At 40.7% G+C, this 21,962-nt stretch overlaps 1 protein-coding gene across 5 annotated transcripts in view; it reads right to left on the bottom strand.

Annotated features, from left to right (window-relative positions):
- Positions 1-21,962, bottom strand: part of HDAC9 (histone deacetylase 9) — a 966,297-nt gene that overhangs the window by 50,911 nt on the left and 893,424 nt on the right. For 3 of the 5 annotated variants that reach the window (XM_030201548.1, XM_030201558.1, XM_030201530.1), the window contains 3 exons: positions 21,570-21,692; positions 18,983-19,193; positions 15,567-15,784 (listed from right to left, as the gene is read on the bottom strand). In XM_030201548.1, the coding sequence (XP_030057408.1) occupies positions 15,567-15,784; positions 18,983-19,193; positions 21,570-21,692 (552 nt within the window). Of the gene's footprint in view, positions 1-14,662; positions 14,760-14,887; positions 15,785-18,982; positions 19,194-21,568; positions 21,693-21,962 lie in introns of those variants that run through there. The other 2 variants (XR_003941965.1, XM_030201539.1) reach the window with 2 other exon arrangements.

The following is a 21,962-nucleotide window of genomic DNA, read 5'->3' as shown; positions in this document are numbered from 1 at the left end:
CAGGAGGCTCAACCCTGAAGTTGTCAATGGCACCGCTCTGCCGGGCAGCTCCTATGTCATCAGAGTGTCCCTTCTTCTGTCATCGCCGTGGCTCACTCAGGGCTTCAGCACAGTTACTGGCACTGTATCTGTGAGTTTGCTTTTGCTTCTTTGACTTTCCTGTTCTGACCTGTGCTGACTTCTAAACACATTGTGCTTCACCGCCTGTCCTGACCTGTTGTCTTAGGTGAAGAACCCAGGGGCTTCGTCGCCCATCTCTTGACCGCTCTGGACAAGAGCGTAAAGGCTCACACCTTCCAGTTCCACGGTCGGACCCAACAGTTTTCATAACAGATGTCTTAAAAAAAAACCTTCCATATTCTCAATTTTTGTGTCTAAGAAGACTTTGCAGTAATGTTGAGGAATTTGAAATACAGTCACAACCAATGGCACAACGATTCAAAAAAAGGGGATATCCAGCATATTGCATTGCCAAGGGAGTTCAGAAGGCATGAGCTACAGACAGAGATGTGCTACTTGATCCGTGTACAGATAGAATATCACCAGATATTGTATGCGTTTAAGGTTTTCACATCCATCCAAGGATATTAGGAAATTTTGGATCAAAAACTGGCATATTTTGGAAGGTCATCGGTGTTTCCAGGAACAGAGACTATTGCATATAACAGTGGAAGGAACATCAAGGAGATTATCACCCCCTCGGCATTGCCAACCAACAAACCACAAGTGAATCAAGATTCAGGTCACTTTTCTTGTGAAACATGCTCCATTTGTGCATCATCTCTTAGTATTAAAGAATTCAAGCATCCAAGTACTGGCAAGATATATGCCTTAAAACATCATATGGACTGCAATACTGAGCAAGCTGTATATATAATTATTTGTCCCTGTTCCTTCCTGTATGTGGGAATGACAATGAGAAAAATTAACACGCATGATCGAGCACAGAAGTAATATATGAAGATGTAATTTTATTTTATTACACCATTACGGCATAATGTAAGCCACATTGAGCCTGCAAAAAGGTGGGAAAATGTGGGATACAAATGACACAAATAAATAAGTAATCTTGGGGCTTCACTAATTCAACAGTGCTTAGACTTTTCACATTCTTTTTCAGATCTCAGGTCCTTTGTATATCAGGTGCTTACAAAATCACGGTGATATCCATAGGAGCCAACTTTTCAAAATGATTGGGGGTGCTGAAAATTTTTTTTTTACAGGTGGTGCATTCCCCACCCCCGCCCCCCTTTCTCCCCTCCGCCCTCCTCTCCTCCGCCCTCCTCTCTTCTCTCTCTCGCCCCCCTCCCTCTGCGTTCTAGGCCCCCCTGCCTCCCAGTTCCAGGCCCTCCCTCCCTCCCTTTGGGTTCCAGGACCCCCCCTCCTCCCTCCCTCCCAGTTCCAGGCCCTCTCTCCCTCCCTTCGAGTTTCAAGGACCCCCTCCCTTCGAGGGCCCCCCTCCCTCCGTCTGTCCAAATTTTAAAAGCCCTCTTCTTACCTTGTCAGTGAAAAGCGTACACTGCAGGCTTGGCTCGGTGGCGCTTCAGCCTTCCCTTCTGTCTCTCGGCTCTGGTCCCGCCCTCATTTCCTGTTTCTGTAAGGGCGGGACCAGAGTCGAGAGACAGAAGGGAAGGCTGAAGCGCCGCCGAGTCTGCAGTGCACGCTTTTCAATGACGAGGTAAGAAGAGGGCTTTTAAAATTCGGGAGGGCGGGCCCTGGAACTCGGAGGGAGGGAGGGACGGACAGATAGCCCGATGGCCCTGGAACTCGGAGGGAGGGACTTTTAAAATTCTGGCTGGGCTGGAAGGGCACTTCCGGTGCATAAAATGTTGGGGGTGCTCGAGCACCCACGGAGTCGGCGCCTATGGTGATATCAACTCCCTTTTATTACAGAAAGAGCAACGTTGTATTTTTAAGATGATACTGTGTCACCAGCTGGTCTAAATAATGAGTTGTCAGGTATGGATGTAGATAGTTTTGGACTTTTACATTTCATTCCTTTGTTTAATCCAAATGATAAGTACCCTACTTGTTACCATTTCTGTAGTGTTTGCTTATTTGTATTGGAATACTATATGTTTTTTTAGTTAAAGGAAGTTTAATTTATTGATTTTGTAATGAATAAACTGTTTTTGTATTTTAAAGATTATATAGAGGGGCATAATTGAACGAAAACGCCTATCTCCATGGGCGTTTATCTCCGAGAACGGGTCCGTGAAGGGGCGGACCGAACCGTATGTTCGAAAAAAATAGACGCCCATGTTTTATTCAACAATGTGTGAGCTGGGCGTTTTTGTTTTTCAGCGATAATAGAAAATGAAAGCGCCCAGCTCAAAAACGAATAAATCCAAGACATTTATTCGTGGGAGGGGCCAGGATTCGTAGTGCACTGGTCCCCCTCACATGCCAGGACATCAACCGGGCACCCTAGGGGGCACTTTTACAAAAACAAAAAAAAAGGTCAAAGAGCTCCCAGGTGCATAGCACCCTTCCCTTGTGTGTTGAGCCCCCCAAATCCCCCTCAAAACCCACTGCCCACAAGTCTACACCATTACTATAGCCCTAAGGGGTGAAGGGGGGCACCTACATGTGGGTACAGTGGGTTTGGGGGGGTTGGACGACTAATAAGCATTAAGCAGCACAATTGTAACAGGTAGGGGGGGATGGGCCTGGGTCCACCTGCCTGAAGTCCACTGCACCCCCTAACAACTCCTCCAGTGACCTGCATACTGCTGCCAGGGAGCTGGGTATGACATTTGAGGGTGAAAATAAAATGTGTGAAACATCATTTTTTGTGGTGGGAGGGGGTTAGGTACCACTGGGGGAGTCAGGGGAGGTCATCCCCGATTCCCTCCAGTGGTCATCTGGTCATTTAGGGCACTTTTTGGGGCCTTATTCATGAAAAAACAGGGTCCAGGAAAAGTGTCCTAAATTCTAGCTAAAAACGCATACTTTCTTCCCATTATCGCTGAAATGCGCCCATCTTTGTTCGGCAGATAACCACGCCCCAGTTCCGCCTTCGCCACACCTCTGACACGCCCCCATAAACTTTGTCCGCATCCGCGACGGAGTGCAGTTGAAAACGCCCAAAAATCGGCTTTCGATTATACCGCTTTATTCGTTTTTGTGAGATAAACGTTCATCTCCCGATTTAGGTCGGAACTTGGGCGTTTTTCTCGTTCGATTATAAGCAGGATAATGTAATTTATCATACATATATTTTATTATGTGTAATTTTTAAATATATTTTGTCGGTACAGCACAAATTGAGAGAGACATATTATGATACTATTTAAGGAATTAAAATACAGTTGGTTTAATAAATGAGATATATTCATCAGTTTTTATTGGCATGGATGAAGATAGTTTTGATTATTTACATTTCATCCTGGGTTTTTTTTTCAATTTAATTGTTGAGTACCCTACTTGTTATCATTTCTATATTGTTGCTTATTTGTATGAGAATACTATATGGGTTTTTTCAGAAAAAGGAAGTTTATTTATTGATTCTCATTTATATTATTGTTTTTGACATATTATTTATGTTTTTAATTTTATTTTTTAAGTGCATATAATTTATCATACATGTGTTTTATCTATATGTAATTTTCATATGTTATGTTGGTACATCGAACACAAAAAAGATGCACTATAGTAATGTAATTTAGTAATTCCCTTCTCTTATTTGTAAGTGTACAGCGCTGCGTATGTCTAGTAGTGCTATAGAAATGATAAGTAGTAGTAGTAATGTCTTAAGTAATTACAATACAGTTTAGCATGTATATTTATTTTCACTGCATATGTTTTAGACTACGGGCCCTGTTTACTAAGGTGCGCTAGCATTTTTAGTGTGTGCAAAAAATTAGCATGCACTAAACGCTAGAGACACCCATATATTCCTATTTGTGTTTCTAGCATTTAGCGCAGCTTAGCAAACAGGGCCCTTAATATCAACAAGTGAATGTATTTTTTAATATGCTGTCTATGCTGCCTATGTTCGTTTTGTATAAACTTCTTCACTGTTTGTATCACATTTTTAACATCACTTATTCATTAAACATTCATCATTTATATTCAGTCATAATTATACACAAACAATAGGCTCTGTTTACTAAGGTGTACTATTATTTTTAGCACGTGCACAAAATTTGTGCGCGCTGTGTAGGTGCCCATAGGAATATTGTGGGCACCTACACAGTTAGTGCATGCTAAAAGCACTAACACACCTCTAGCATGGCTTAGTAAACGGGGCCCAACGTTTTTTATTATGATTACACTTCCATTTCACGTTATTATGCGAAGAGTAGTTACAGTTTCATTTACTTTATGTTTATTTTAATGACAGTGATTTTATCTTTTGAAGAGGGCATTATCAAATTATTCCTTTGTTTACGTGACATACTTGCCGCACTATTGAGCTCTGCAGGTCATTAGGTTATGTTGTGCTTGAAGTGCAGTACGTCATCAGTGATGTTATCACTTCTGTGGGGTTTTTTTTAGTATTCTTTAGGATGTGCCATTTTGTTTAGTTTGATTTCATTAAGTTTGAAGTGGGGTATGTCATTAATGATGTACCCATCTTTCTCCTTTGAATCTGAGCATCGCAGAAGATGCGCCATTCATTTCAGATATTACCAGACAACACCATGTGGTAAGATTTTGATTATACATTTGTGTGTGTGTGTTTTTTTTATTAAATAGAGAGTGGCAAGGACCAAGATCTTAAGGATTTATTGTGCAGCCTGATATAAATTAGCCTTTTCTGGTTGAGTACTACTTTCTGCTAAGTTTCTTCAGTTTTGTAGCATTCACGATGTTAAGAATATCATATTGATATAGAAGTTTTATTATTGCCATCAGCCATTTGCTAAGTTCCATTTTTTAAATGAACGTTAAGGAGAAGGCCAAACCAACTAGGGAGGCCGGACACAACTGGGCTGTAGGCCAGCGGGAAAGAAAGGGTTAAGGAAAACAGGGGAAGGAGGGGGGAGGAAGGGGAAGGGTAGGCATAAAAGAGGGACAGCAGGTGAGGAAAGGTCTTTTCCAGCAGGCATCAGCAAGCCAGAGGAGCATTCAGCTTTGTAAGAAGAAAATACACAAATGGAGAAGTGAAATTTGTGCTAGACTGTAATGTGTCAGCTCATTATCATTATTATTAATTTCTTGTGCAGTTTAACACTAGTCAACTTTTTAAAGTTCAGCGTTTTTTGTCTGTTAGAGTCTTTCATTTTTTAAACTCATGATTTTCCATATGCAGCTTTCTGTAGAATAGTAAGTGAACTTGGCATAATTGACCTCATGACATATTTTCCAATCAGGTACAAGTTTTGAGTTAGAAGGGTTGGTACTGCACGTATATGTCTTTGTTTGACAGAGATATTTTCAAGTGGACTTTTTTAGTCATTCAGGGGCCCTTTTACTAAAGGGTTGGTGCATGGCAACAGACTTGCCATGCGCCAATCCCGAACTACTGCCGGTTTACCGCAGCAACCTACCAGGAGTTCCCACCCCTCGAGTACGCCATTTCCGGTGCTACAAAAATATTTTCTATTTTTGTAGTGCTAGTGCTTATCTGGTGGTAATTGGACAGTGCCACACGCTGCCCAGTTACTGGTGGGTTAGCATGGAAGCCCTTACTGCCACCTCAATGGGTGGTGGTAAGTGCTCCCTTTGAAATGGAGAAGAACAATGCATTTACAGGCTAATATGATGGAACCAAACGGACTTAAGTGTAGAATGGAGAGAAATCATTCTGGGTCGACAGTGCACTGCTGCTTTTGAATGTGAATGGAGCTGTATAGGAAATGGTCATGATGGAGAAATATACCGACACAGAACCAGAAGGGAGATGAGAGTCCCAGGTTCTTTCTGAGCAGCTAAGTAGCATTTTTAACATGATAGCAGACTGCTGATTTTAATTTTTTAGATGTGGGATAAGTGCACATTAGAACTTTTGTTTGAGGTTTTAAAGCACATTCACTCTGGCATTCTGGTTAAATAATATCGGGGGGATTTATTGGAATCAATTATTTTTCTCTCATGGAGAGTTTTTTTCCCCTCAGATTTGAAACCATTAATAGGATTGGACTCCTAATGTAGTAGAGGGTTACTTATTCTATTTGAATTCCCCAACTTGGAGGTTTGAGGTTTCCCTTGTTTAAGTGTGCATTCACAGAAACCGGTAGTGGCTGGGCTTTATTAACAAACTTTATTCAGTGGAGCACTGTCAAAAAGGTTTTCCAGCAAACCATACTGCTACTTATTTAGCAGGATTAAGGACCAATTTGAGACAGTTTCAAGGCAAATAGTCGTAGAATGCAGATCAGAAGAATGAAAAAGTAGTGTATAGAAGAAAATATTAAAAAGCAGGGGAGCAAGGACTGAGCCTTGTGCTACTCCACAAATTAAGGAGTGAGATAAAGAAAGGAAAGAATGAGAGGAAACACACACAGAAAAAAAAAAGCATTCTAGGAAATGAAAGCTACTGCAGAATAGAATCCCAGAGACCAAAATCACTACTGCTATTACTAACCATTTCTATAGCACTACTAGACATACACAGCACTGTACAAAATCAGACGTGATAACAGAAGATGGTGGTTAAATAAATGAAATGCAGAGGACAGATCAAGTGAAACTACAAGGGCAGCCTTACCTGCATCCAGGAAGCTATGAAGCTCGCTGACACAAGCGGTCAGTACAAAAGAAGTTAACCAGGTGGCCATCCAGGTGCCGCAACTGAATATTGGTAGTGCCTGGATGACTCAGGCATGTTGCTGAATTCTTGGATATTCAGGGGCCCTTTTACTAAGGCGTGCCAAAAAACAGCCTGTGCTGGTGTAGGTGTGTGCTTTAGATGCACGCAGGTCCTTTTTTTCAACGTGCTTGGAAAAAAGGCTTTTTTTGTGGCCAAAAATAGACATGTATCAAAATTAAAACCAGCACGTCTATTTTTGGCCTGAGACCATACCGCCACCCATTGACTTGGTGGTAATGTCTCACGCACTAACCAGGCGGTAAGCGTCAGTGCTTGTAAATTGCCAATTACCGCCGGGTATGCGCCACGCGGTAGAAAATAGAAAATATTTTCTACCGCGTGTTTTGGCTGCACAGCAAAAATGGAATTACCAGCTGGGGCACAAAGTAGCCAGGCGGTAGTTCCAATTTGACGTGTGTTGGACGTGCATAGGTGCCTTAGTAAAAGGGCCCCTCAGTGCTGGCACTGAATATCTGAGCATAATTCAGCTAGCTTCAGTCAGCATGTAAACAAAACACTGACTGTTGACTGGATTGTTTTTATCTGAGTTAGGATCTAATCATGTTTGGTGTATAAAATGTCTAAAATTTGGACCATCTTAGAAGCACTGCGTATGACTGGTAGCGCTATAGAAATGTGCTATATATATATATATAGAGAGAGAGAGAGAGAGAGAGAGAGAGAGAGAGAGAGAGAGAGAGAGAGAGCAATTCTGCAAGTGGCCACTGTGAGGTGTGAGCCTATCCTATAAAGGGTAGATTCCATTACAGAATACAAGCAAAATCTGGTATCAGTGCACTTTACATTTACATGCCTGTAGTTACATAGCCATAGACCTTGTGTAAACCTTGGCACCTAAATGTGGCCATAACTTAGAGTATACCTCTCCCAGACATATGCCCCTCCCATGCACCACTTCAATACATGGCGCTGAAAATTTGACACTGAAAAAATTGAGCGCTGAGGGGGAGATTCTATATATGGCGTCTAAAAAATCCACACAGAAAACATTTTCACCTAAGTTTATTCTATAAGCGGCACCTAGATTTAGGCACTGTAGATAGAATAGGTTTAGTTGATATTCCAGTGCCTAAAACTACGCACATCTGTTTACACCAACAAAAGCATGGCATAAATCCTGGCGCATAGAGGGGTCCTTTTACCAAGCTGTTGGAAAAAGGGCCCTGAGCTAGCAGCAGCGAATAAAAAGCCCACAGATACACATGGCCAATGCGGTAAGACAACTCTTACCACATAGCCATGTGACAGGGAGCCCTTACTGCCACCCAATGAGGTGGCAATAAGGGCTCCCATGCTAACCTGACAGTAACCGGGCAATGTGAGGCGATGCCCGATTGCCTCTGGGTTACCGCCGCACAAGCCATTTCCGAGGGTTTTATTTTCCCTCTGGAAATGGTGCATGCTCTGGGCAGGACTACCACTGGCAGCCGCATTGGGCAGGCGGTAGTCCTGGAAGAGTGAGCGGTAAGCCCACATTAGACTTACCGGCACTCTGTACAAGGGCCCCAGATTTAGGTGCAGTACTACTACTACTTAACATTTCTAAAGCGCTACTAGGGTTACGCAGCGCTGTACAATTTAACATAGAAGGACAGTCCCTGCTCAAGGAGCTTACAATCTAAAAGACAGGTGTACGATCTAGAGACAAGTGCACAATCTAAAAGACAAGTGCAGAAGACCATAATCTATAACAACTGCGCGTGTAAATTTTAGAACACCCATTTCCTCACTTAAAACCACACCCCTTTTTGTCTGTGTGCATTAAAGTTATGCGCAGTGAGTTACAGGATACACTTAGTGAGTTGTGTGCGTAAATTCTAATTTTTGTGAATCAGTGCCCATTATTGCTTAAGTGCTGTTATCAGCGCTAATTAGCTTGTTGAGACAATTAAGTTAACACATTGGTATAGACCGCTTGGATTTCGGCATGGATTCTAGGCATGCTATATAGAATCGGGGGTAAGTGCTATTTTATACAGGGAGTACACTCTGTATAATATAGCATTCAGTGCGGATCCGGCACCTAACGTTTGGGTACTGTACTTACGCCCACTAAAAGCAGGTGCCAATGCCGGTACTCAACTCAGGTGCGCTTTGGATGAATTTTGTATATTCATGCACAACTTTATAGAACACCCCTGGATACACCCCATTATCATATTTGCGCTATTGAAGTTAGACACCATGTTTTATAGAATAGCACGCAGCAAGATGTGAGTGCAAAGTTTTAAGACTGCCGATTAACATCAATAATTGGTTGTTAGCACCCAGTTATTGATATTTCAGAGCTCATTAGTCAATTTGCACATAGTAACATAGTAGATGACGGCAGAAAAAGACCTGCATGGTCCATCCAGTCTGCCCAAGACAAACTCATATGTGTATACCTTACCTTGAATTTGTACCTGTCCTTTTCAGGGCACAGACCATATAAGTCTGCCCAGCAGTATTTCCCGCCTCCCAACCACCAGTCCCGCCTCCCATCACCGGCTCTGGTATAAGTCTGCCCTCCCCTATCCTCGCCTCCCAACCACCACCCCCTCTTCCCCCCAACTGCTCCACATGCATCTCTGAAGCATCTCTGAAGCATGCACTGAGCTGAGCGCAGAAATTTGGGTACAATATATAGAATAAGAGCAGTTCTATAGATGGCACTCAAAATTTGGAGCTGTGAAAAAATGGTGCTAAGGGCTAGATTCTATATATGGTACCTTAAAAAATCAGTGTTGTAAAACCATGCAGTTAGCGTGATTCTATAAACTACGCCTATGTCATTCTTGTGACTAAAATGTAGGCGCGCCCATTTAAGCCACCTAAAACCAGATCTAAATACCTGCGCCTAAGCTAAGCACAGATCGGGTGTATTCTATAATAGTGTGCATAGTTTTTTTAAATGCCCACGACCCGCCTATTCCACACCCATGGCAATGCCCCCTTTTCGACTGTGCACATTAGAATTTATGCACACCGCGTTATAGAATACACCTAGAAAGTTGTGCACGTACATTCTAATTAAAGCCAATTAGTGCCACTAATTAGTTGTTAAGTACCAAATATCAGTGCTGATTATTATTATTATTATTATTTATTGCATTTGTATCCCACATTTTCCCACCTATTTGCAGGCTCAAAGTGGCTTACAATATTTCATGGATAATGAAAATGAGAAAAGAATATATATTTGGTGTTACAGAAGGATTTTGGGATGTGTGGTAAGGAAATACATAATAATAATAAAGCAGAAGGCATTATTAGACATTTCTGGATGTAAGTGGGGTATTTCACATGTGTTGAGCTTGTTAATCGATTATGCTGTGCATGCAATTTGGCCGTGTGGCTAAATTAGCGCACAAAACTTAAGGTGCCATATATAGAATTTGGGAGTAAGTGCTTTTCTATAAAAGGCACACTGCCTTTATAGAATAGTGCTTAGCGTCAATTTGAACACCCAACCCTGGGCACCAGACTTACGCCAACTGAAACCTAGTGTAAATCCTGGTGCACAACTTGGGCAAAGATCCTCCACATTTTGTAATACCGTGCTCAGCTTTTCGAATGCCCCTGTCCCCATTCGGGTCGCATGCTGTGGATTTAGGTACCCAGCATTATAGAAGGTGCATGCAGCTAGTGGCATGTGCAAATCCTGGTTGGTACCAATTAATGTCAATAATTAGTTGTTAATCTCTAGTTATTGCTTGTTAATGGCTTGTTATCCAGTTCAGTTGTGCATGCATCTTGGCTTGGGGACCCTTTATAAAATCCAAGGGTATGCTATTTACATGCACTTTTACAGAATAACAATCAGTTGAATTGCTGCCACTTACATACATAAGTGCCAGTTTTCTGTAGATTTACACTAGTGCATAACTGTAAGTGTCCTGCTATAGAACTGCCCATTGTATGTAGATTCAATCATAAGTTATGACCACATATTTCCCTGATTAAAACATGGAGAACCACATGCTTGAACCACAATTAAAGCTGTTTCTGAGAGATTAGACTATACAGCATGTGCCTTGATAAAGTTATTTTAGACAAAAAATTAACTTAAATGTCAATTTTTTATAAAGATTTCAAAAGGGTGCCAAGAAAAAGAAAAACAGAAGTCTATCATTTGTTTAGTACGTTAACAAGTGTTTAGTGATTTGGCCACCTGTAAATTCTAATTATATATCTGATAAATTATTCTGAAAACAGTTTAAGGAGCAGCATTTGCTATCATATTGTCTTCTAATTCATACAAATCTTAACTTGCATTCTTTTCTTATTGGTTCAATGTTCTGTGCTTATTTTTCTAGTATGTCTCATGCCTCAGTATTGGTCCAGCAGGAGTCCACCCCTTAATACTTAACCTTTCCTGTGCTTGATTCCTAAATCAATGTTACTTCTAAGGCAGAGCAGAGGTATTCACTCCCAATCTGCCAGGGCCACCAACAGACCAGGATTTCAGGGGACATTTAATGAATATCCATATCAGAGATTTGCATGTTGCTACCTCTATTGTATGCAAATCTCTCTCATGCATATTCATTAAGTATACTCTGAAAACCTGACCCTGGTGGCCCTCGAGGACTGGAAGTGAAAACCACTGCTCTAGTGCAGCTTTGCAGCTAAGCTCCAATGGCTGCTTATGCTGCAAACTTGGCCATGCAGACAGAGCCTGTGCAACACAGTTAGCATGGGAAGCACACCAGGTAAACCGCTGCTTACCTGTTGTGCCGACCCTGCATCACAACAGCACCAGCTTCAGCCTTCCCCAGCTGTTCCTTCTTCTTTCTACCTGCCCTGTACATCAGAATTGTGTGCAGAGTGACAAAAACATTTCTTTTCACTGCCGCTGCTCTGCATGCCCTCAACAACTGTGACCACTGGCACCTCATACACCTCTGAGACAGAGATTAAATATTTCCAGGTTCTGTAGGCCAAGGTGCTGTTACAGAATATTAGAGTACGTTGGCATGGATGCACCTATATGTAAGTGTGAAACAGTTATGCCAGGTCAATGGCAGGCATAACGGTTCACGCCTAAATGTGGCACTTTAGCGCGTTAACTTACAGTAAATTATAGAACAGCACTCTAATTCTATATAAGGCAGTGAAAATTCCGCATGCAAATATGGGTGCATTCCTAATTTGCACACGTAATTTAATTGTACAATGAGCCATTTATTATGGAGAGAGCAGTTTTTCTGATTAGAAATTCCACTCCAAAATGTATGTGTAGAATGTCAGAGTCTTCATTTTCACACAAAGTCTAAACATTTTGCATACATCAAATATCCCAAAGCTTATTTTTAAAGGGGTGATAAAGTCTATTCACTGTTTAATAGGTGTAGATGGTATGGATTTGTGTGTACATATTAGTCTCACTGAGGGGTCATTTTACTAAGGTGCACTGAAAAGTGGCCTGCACTGGTGTACACGTGTGTATTGGACGTGAGCAGGTCCAGTTTTCAGAGCACCCGCAATAAAGGTTTTTTGGGGGGGAGCCAAAAATGAAAATGGTGTGCCTCCATTTTGCTCCTGAGACCTTACCACCACCCATCCACTTAGTGGCAAGTTCTCACGCGTTAACCGGGCGGTAATCGTCGGCAAGCGTACAATGCCGATTACCGCCCAGTTAGCACCATGTGCTAGAAAATAAAATATATTTTTCAGCATGCGTAGTGGACACACGTAAAAAATGAAATTACCATCCGGGCCACATGGTAGCCAGGCGGTAGTTCTGAATTGACACACATTCGGCGTGTGTAGGCGCCTACGTGGCTTAGTAAAAGAGCCCCTGAATTCCATTCAGCTCTTATTAAATAAAAGAATAGTATGTAATCACTACAGAGATAAATTTATAAGGAGGCACCAGGTTAAAGCACCTTTTAAGGTGTCTATGTGAAGTCTATTTCATAAAGGCAAGTAGGCACCTTCTTGTCTTTATAAAATGCTGGCTAAGTGTCAGGTGTGGACATTTACACCCACCCTATTACAATCTACACACACACTTGCATGCTCTGCCCACGCTCCACCCAAACTTCACCCCTTGTGCATGACCACTGGCATAGTACACACCAGGGGTGTAGCCAGACTTCGGTGGCAGGGCGGTCCAGAGCCCGAGGTGAGGGGGCACATTTTACCCCCCCCCCCACACCATTTTGACCCTCCCACCACCACTTTTGACCCCCACCTGTGTCAACCTTTCAAACCCCCCTTCCCGCCGCTATCAACCCTCCCCCGCCACCGCCATCACTGTCGGGTACCTTTGCTGGTGGGGGTCCCCAACCCCCGCCAGCCGAAGTCCTCTTCTTCGGCGCGGCCGCGTTGCTGATCTGCAAGCAAGGCTTCTGTTTCTGTGAGTCTGATGTCAGATCAGCAACGCGGCCGCGCCGGAGAAGAGGACTTCGGCTGGCGGGGGTTGGGGACCCCTGCCAGCAAAGGTACCTGATGGTGGCGGCGGGGGGGGGGGCAGGGCCAAATCTAGGGGGGCCCATGCCCCCACGTAGCTACGCCACTGGTACACACCCTCATTTCAAAGTGCCTACTTTGTGCCAGTCGGTATTTTATAAGAGACCAGTTATGTGAGAATGTGGCCACACCCATGCATAAAAGACTAAAATACAACTTTACTGTCCCCTTACAAAAGTACACTTCACCCCCAGATTCTATGTAGTGTGACTTAATTTGTGCGTGCAAATCCAGTTGTTTTCTGGATTTGCACACGCAACTTAATTAGGTAACAAGCCAATCAGTGCTAATTGCCACTTAATCAATTATTGACACTAATTGTAATTAATTAGAATTTATATGGAAAACTGTCTACGCATATTCTATAACATGATCCGCATAAATTCTAAGTCGCATAACTGAAAAGGAGGAGTGGCAATGGGCATGGAATGCTTGGGTTGTGGGCGTTTCTAAATCTATGCGTGTTGTTATAGAATACACCCGGTCCACGCGTACTTTAGGCATCAGCATTTATACCAAGTTTTACTTGGTGTAACTGCCCACAACTAAATTTAGTCTTGTGTATGGGCAATCACCGTATTCTATAAACCATGCAAAAATTTTGATTTATTTTATAAAGTATGCCTACATTTAGACGTTCTTTATATAATATGCCTAGGCATATTTCATTTTGGTGCTAATTTTTTAGGCGTGTTATATAGAATCTAGTCCCACATGTCTTTACACATCCAAAATGCATTCATTACAAAAAAACCCCATTAAAATAAATATGTCTATTTTTATGTTGTAAATGTTTGTCTTCTATAACTGAGTACCTGTACTAAAATTTACTTTCTGCTTATGCAGAGTAAACACAGGTAGGACCTTGTAATATGAATTTACTAAGAATGGTCTGTGGACTTTCTTCAGCTTCGTGGTGGTTAAACACTGGAAGACAATTTTCAAAGGCCTGGGTAAAATGGCCTCGTCATAAAGGTGGTTAATAAATGCCAATAAATAAATAATTACATAAATAAATATAGATTCCTCAAATGGAGATAAGTTAACACAGGTTCCAAACTACATGCATTTTTATCTACATTAGAAAGAGAAATTCTCGTGGACCTGTTTAAATCAGGATACCAAATAGTTTGTCTGCATTTGATTTTCAAATCAAGAGCTGTACCGAATAGCATATCTTACTATTCATCTAAATACAAATAATGAAAAATATTATTGGATGACCATGAATACTGAATACGAATAATGAGCATTGAGCTTTAACAAAACAAATAATAAACGAAGCAATGTGAAATCAGAGATCAAGTGTTTATTTCAGTAGGATTAGCACAGCCCAGCCCAGGAATATTCGCATTTGAATTTAAATCACTATTCGGCCGAATACGAATTATGTATTTGGGGCCAAATTGAATCGAATACGGATATCCCATACAGCTGTAAAATGTACACATTCTATGTTGTGCCCCCACCAGCATTCACAGAAATAGAAAGTGCAAAGTATGCTGATATTTCTAAATACATATACCTAAGCAGTGGAATAAAATGCATTTATTGGAACAAATAAATGCATTTGATTCCACTGCTTTGTTGTTTTTTATCTACTGTTTTGTAAGCAGTTGTGTGCCTTTTTGTTTTTTTGTTAAATACATATACCTTGCATTTGTTAATTTTCAGTTTCCCTCAAAAATATGCAGAAATTACAACTGCTAAAGCAACCCACATAGTTTTCAACTCTATAAGCCTGTTGAAAAAGGTTCCTTAAATCCCACATGCTGTAGGACTGGCAACCTCACATTCATCACAGATAAATTTTCAGTAAAGGAGATCAGGAATCCAAGCTATGCATGTCTCTGTTAGAAGTCACTGACCATTAGATAAGATCTTAGAGATGCTGAGAATGAATGTGATAACTTCATAAAAGAAGGAAGGATTCTTAACCTGACATCATGTATAAATTCTATTACATTATACTGCCTATAAATGTTTTCAAATTTTTCTTGAATGAAGGACTCAGAATTGAACCAAATTATTATCACTCTCATGACCGTCAGCAGCTACTGGAATTATTGAAATCTTGTTTTTAAAATGATTGCAAATAAGGCCTGCTACATGTGAAATTTAAACAATCCTGTTCCTTTCTGGATTCCTTGAGGTTCTATGGTATATTGTTCACATAAAATCTGAAAGCTGAAACTGTTAAATACGAGGTCTGAAAGTGAACACCTATTTCTCTGTCTTACTTGCCAACCACTAGTGCATACTATCAATCATTTTCATTTGTATTCATTTTTGATAGAGTGATAACTGATAAAGCTTTGACTTTTGAGCTCACTTTGTTCATCTGGATTTGCTGCTGGTACTGTTTCTGCTTCTCCAAGAACTGCTGGTGTTGCTGCTGAATAACCAGCTGGGCCAGTGTACTCTGAGGCAGGGGGGCAGACTGAGTCCGATTCAGCGGCCTGTGACGGGGCAGCTTGTGGGCTACTCTTCCTCCAGTGGAGACTCTCTCCTTGGATATCAGCGGAGACTGAGGATGGAGAGGAACCCCACCTGCAAACAAATTACACCAACTCCCTCAGAAAGTCAAAAACAATTGAGAAAATGTGATCAATCAACATTGCTGATAAGCATGTATCACCAGCTTTAGAATCAGAATCACAACTGTATGCTATTATTCTTGTCCTTAACTTGAATGGTATACTACAGAACTGGAATGTTCTATCACTAACAATTCTAGTTCTGCCAATGTCCATGCAAAACCAGAGCATGGGTTGTATATAGCTTTCATCAAGGGTCTGATCACGGGTTCCTCCCTGCTGTAGTCTCAAGGTGAAATCTGAGCCTCTCAATAACATTACTACCTTGGATCCTGCTTCAGCTTAAGAGGTCTTCCCAATTTTAAGACATCTATTTATAAAATCTCAAGAGAGAATATTATTAGCTTTGGAAGAGTGATGTTAACTGCTGTGAGAGTCAACAGAACAAGGACTGATGTCAAGAGAAAATTCTAGTTTTTTAAAATTCTAAACCCAGTGTATGCCACAGGACCTACATAAATAGTACCTTAAGAATATAGGAAGAAAACTGCTTGCAAAACTCTCCTTTAAAATGGGCCTGCAATGGAAAAACATTTGTCTAATCTGTAATTCTTTTCAGCGTGTGAATGAAACTCCACGTTGCTCAGGTGTTTGGACTTTGTCCTTTGATCAAAACACAAGCAGGGCAAGAGGGTATCAAAATATCAAACAAAACAAGACTACCTCTTGTTATAAAGAGCGCAAAGTACTTAACAATACTAAATGTCTATGAGGTGCAAGAGAATATATAAAAATGAGAAAGGGAAAAAGCCTCTGCGCTCACACCTCCACCTTATATTTAATTTGTCAAGGGTAAGAAGAAAAACTGTGAGTTCACTATCATCATTTTTTTTTTTTGTTTCATTTGTACCCCACACTTTCCCACTCATGGCAGGCTCAATGCGGCTTACATATTGTATACAGGTACTTATTTGTACCTGGGGCAATGGAGGGTTAAGTGACTTGCCCAGAGTCACAAGGAGCTGCCTGTGCCTGAAGTGGGAATCAAACTCAGTTCCTCAGGACCAAAGTCCACCACCCTAACCACTAAGCTACTCCTCCACTCATTGGCATAAAAAACTCTTATCACAATTCTTTTCTTGCTAAAACCTCATAGAAAAGATAACAATGGATCCAAAAACATCTATGAATAAGAAGTGAAAAAAACTTAAACTTCTAAGTCACTCATGCTTTTTCTACTTTAGAGGGGAAAAAGAGAAACTTGTCATCCTTGAGCCTAAAAGACAAAGCAGCTGTTGTCAGAAAGAACCCATGGAACATACACATTGTACTTCTTCTAACTAGCTTTTAGCCACTTCCTTTGTTTGGATAATTACTAGAATTTAGCTTAAGAAGACAAGAATTTACTTTCATTGCACATAAATTAATTTTTTAATAACTTAAACCTTGGGACATCTCCTTTTTTAAACTCTACTACTCATACTAATCATTTCTATAGCGCTAAACACATTATATGCAGGTACTTTCTCTGTCCCTTGTGGGCTCACAATCTAACCCTTGGCCAACACAATACATACAATATACCAATTAAAACAAAGTACATATATAATATAAAAAGCTAAAATAAATAAATATAAAATAGATAATATTAAATAATATGGTAGCAACAAAAATAATCCACTCCTTTAAGATATTGCTCCCTAACATAAGAGAATTACAGACATATCTAAACCTGTAAAACCAAATCAAAAGCAAAAATACTCTGGCCTTATTTATCTTGCAAAATGCTACAAGTTCTTCAAAGTCTTTTGGAGGGGCATTTTCAATGTAATATCTAAATCTAATGTTGGATGTTTTGCTGAAAACGTCCAAAAGTCAAGACATGCTGTTTTTGAACCTGAAAAACGTATTTTTATTCAAAAATGGCCATTTCCTAGACATTTTTAGATGTTTTGTGCTCAGTGCATTTTTCTTTTGTGACTATTAAAAAACAATTCCAAGTGAAAAACGCACAAAAGCAAGCCATTGGGATGTAGAAGGAGCCAGCATTCTTATTAGACTGGGCACTGACATCCAAGCAGAGCAGTGGGACACTCTAAGGGGCACTACAGTGGACTTAACAGAAAAGGTCCCAGGTACAGATCTCACTGTTACCCCTTTTTATTATATGGGGAGCCCTCCAAACCCCAACAAAAACCTACTGTACCCAACTGTACTCCACTACAATAGCCCTTATGCTTGCAGGTGTCACCTATATGTTTATACGGTAGGTTTTTGGTGGGTTTTGGAGGGCTCACACTTTCCAACACAAGTGTACCAGTTAAAGTGGGATGCTGGCCTCAGTTCCCTTCTCTACAGAAGATTGTTGGCCTGGGTCCCCTTTTTCATAGTGCACTGTACAACCACTAGGCTATTCCAGGGATCTGCTTGCTGCTCTAATAGGAATGGCCATAACATCTCATACTGTCAAAGAGGGTGGAATGTACTGGGGGAGAAGGGTCAGTGACCACTGGGAGAGTAAAGGGGGCCATGCCTTATTCTCTCCAGTGGTCATTTTGGTCACCTTTTTATGACTTAGTCATTAATGAAATTGGTCCAGACCACAATGTCCAACCTTTAGCCCTGGACATTTCTGCTTTGTTCCATTATGGCAGAAAAATGTCCAAGTTGTGGGAACGCCAAGTCCCTGAGATACCTCCTTGTGATTTGGATGCACTGCAAACAAATTGCATAGAAAATCATCTAAAAATGTGTTTCAAAAATAGAGATTTGGACATTTTTGCAAGAAAAATATCCAACTGCTGCTTTGTGCCAATTTTTTGACGTTTTTCTCTTTTGAAAATAAGCTCGTTAACCTCTCATGTGTTATGTTCCAGATATTCACACACATATACACACACTGTACAAATCTCAAGAAATTACAATAGTCATTGTAAGAGATGGAAAACTATGATTTTCCCAATATCCGTAAGAAATGTACACAGCATACAGCTTGGATCATATAATTTGCAGGCACAGTTCTTTAAGACTAGACCCTAATCAACTAAAGGAACTGTCACTTCAATGATGCATAGTCCAATTATTGGGAAATACTCCTGCTTCCCATTAAACCATTCTATTTGAAATGCATAACTTTTCTAAATTAAACCATCAAAATGCAGTAAGACTTTGGGCACAGAATTTCTGGTGAAACTATATCATCTATAATTACCAGAGGCAAGAAGCTTTTGCTGCCGCATTTGTTCTTTCAGTAATAAATGTTGCAATAGGGCCTGGTGACTGCTGTTGGGCTTTCCTTCCAAGGCAGCGTGAGAATGAGCGGACGGTGTGGCAAGGTTTGCACTATACTGCCCAGTCATGGCCACTCCCTGCCTCTGTGCCTGGGGCTCACACTTCTGCTTGTCTTTAAATGATGAAGAAGCCTATGCAAAAAGAACAAAAAATGATTTTACTATCATTTTTGCCATAGGGTAGAAGCTCTTGCAACACTGGTTTATGATGCTATCAAAGAAAATCTCATTATAATCCATGATACATTATGTCTGAGTAGCTATAATGTTTTCCCATCTACATGTCAGAGAGAGCTCATGAATGCGGGAACATTCAGTGAGGTTGAGGTTGTAGGTAGGGGTTAAGGTCATCAAGAGAAAGTAGAGATGCTCACAAAGTGAGATCACTTAAAGGCAAATCAGAAGCCCTAGTAACAGTTGATTTTGAATGAAGAAGTAGCCTAATGGTTAATGCAGCAGCCTGAGAACCAATTGGGTTCAATTCCCACTGCAGCTCCTTGTAACTCTGGGAAAATCACTTACCTCTCTATTTCCCCAAGTACAAAATAAGTATCTGTATATAATATGTAAACCACTATGACTGTATCACAGAAAGGTGGTATATCAAGTACCATCCCCTTTCCCTTAACTTTAGATTTACTGTCGATTCTACTGGTTAATGTAGTTAACGCTAGGGAATTTGGGATGATCTTTTGGCAGTTTAGATCTCCCTATAGTTTAAAGTTTGGATGCAGAGTCACCTGACCTCAGCTTTATGAGCGGCTTGAGCTATTTCATGGAGACATCTAGGTAATCTGTAATGCTGTGTATGAATTCAATATAAAAAAATATATATTATTTCCTAGTTTTTCTCTGATAACTGTTTTGTAAACCGTTCAGGATCCATTGGGGATGTGCAGTCTGGAATAGATTAGATTAGGATAGTGTCATGGCACAATGAAGAAACTAAAGGGGGAAGTTATCAACATGGGCTAATATTGAGCCTTTTTTTTAAATCGCATCTTGTGCTATGTTACCACAGGTCCCATTTTATGCAATGAGGCCTAGTTACTAATAACTGGGGTTAACAGTAAAGACGCTAACACATTCAGGAACATGCTAAATATTTCTAGGGATGCTTAGGGGATTAGAGCTCCAACTCCCACTTCCTGGCAAAGTTCAAGAAGTTTCACACTGAGGTTTCTTCTAACAGTTAAGTCTATACTACTCATGTTTAATCCTAGCAAAATTAAACCACCAGCTTGTCTTGTTTCATCTGTTACATATAAACATCCTGCAAGAAGAATGAGTAACAGAGGGATTTATGATTGTTTTGCCCTTCAGCACATTAAAAACTGAAGGATTTTCTCTGGCTTAAGCAGCAGTGGAGATCAATGAACTCATTACGGTCAGGTCACACAGTAAATACTTGTGGTATTACACTGAATTTTGTCACGAAGTAAGACAAGAACTGTTAATCATAACAGTAATTCAATGAATTTTCCTTCTCCTTACTGTAAACCTTTCTTTCTGATCTTGCATTGCATAAAAATTAAACAAAATCTTCTCATAAAATAGGACAAAATGCTACCGCCTTGAAGGGCCCTTTACTAAGCCGCGTGTCTACGTGTGCCCAACATGTGCCAAAATGGAGTTACCGCCCGGCTACTGCATGGCTCTTGCGGTAATTTCATTTTTGGTGAGTGTCCGTTACGCACATCTGAAAAATATTTGTTATTTTCGGTCACGCATATTGGACACGCGCCAAGTGGCATCTGACGAGCGTAGGTCATTACCGCCCGGTTACCACGTGAGACTGTACCTCTAGATCAATGGCTGGCAGTAAGGTCTCAAATCCAAAATGGACGCATGGCAATTTTCATTTTGCTGCATGTCCGTTTTTGGCAAAAATTTTAAAAAGGCATTTTTTACAGGTGTGCTGAAAAATGATTCTGCGTGCACCAAAGACACGCGTCTACACTAATGTAGGCCATTTTTCAGCACACCTTTGTAAAAGGGCCCCTGAGTGAATTCTTTCAAAAAGGTGGTAAATAAATCCTAATAAATAAATATTTCCAGTGACAATGTACCGTAGCACAGAGTTGAGGTTATTCATTTCTTGAAGTCAGCTCCCCCCCCCCCCCCCCACACACACCTAATATGCATGCACAGGTAACACCTCTCAAATTGCCACATTAAAAAGAAAGACAAAATTTAAAATCTAGCACTTTTCAAAAAAGGTTTGATAACATTCAACATAGTTTTCTGTCTACTGGCACTGTGATGCCAGTTGTTCTCACTAGGGGTGATCTTGCATTAGCCAGTCACACACTTCTCAAATGTCACATTTTTAAATGTAGTTTTTCAGTAGAGGATATGGTGCAACATGCATTCTCTGGAGACTCATTTTATTTTTGTGTTAAAGGAAAGAGACTTTAAGGTTCTTTTCCCAGCTCATGCTGAATCACATATGTCTCAGAGAAAGGGTATGGTACAAAGGAATACACTTTTAAGCATATTATTACTCACTGTAAGCTGAGAGGAGGCTGCTGGGAGCCCTAGGGTAATGTTAGGTAAAGAAGGGGATGTGTACAAGCTCAGTAGATTCATGGATTCTGTATGGTTCAGAAGACACTGCTGTGAAACGAAATGCTGTTAAAGAAAAAAAAATTGCACTATTTATCATATAAAAAACCATGGTAAAGTTCAACAAACACAATGAGGTGAATTCTATACATTGTGCATAAAAAATCATCACTGCAAAAAACCCACTTAAGCAGGTGTGGCTTATAGAATAGTGCTTAAGTGCAGGGGGAGTACATAAGTTTAGGTGTTTCCATTTGCACCAATTAAAATGTGGTGCATATGTCCCTAACTACATTTACACATGGAACCCCTTTATTCTATAATTATGTGCAGAAC

The sequence above is a fragment of the Microcaecilia unicolor genome, chromosome 1 (genome assembly GCF_901765095.1).
Source record: "Microcaecilia unicolor chromosome 1, aMicUni1.1, whole genome shotgun sequence".
NCBI classification, from domain to species: domain Eukaryota; kingdom Metazoa; phylum Chordata; class Amphibia; order Gymnophiona; family Siphonopidae; genus Microcaecilia; species Microcaecilia unicolor.
The sequence above is the reverse complement of the archived record's forward strand: the minus strand, read 5'-3'. Positions and strand labels throughout refer to the sequence as shown.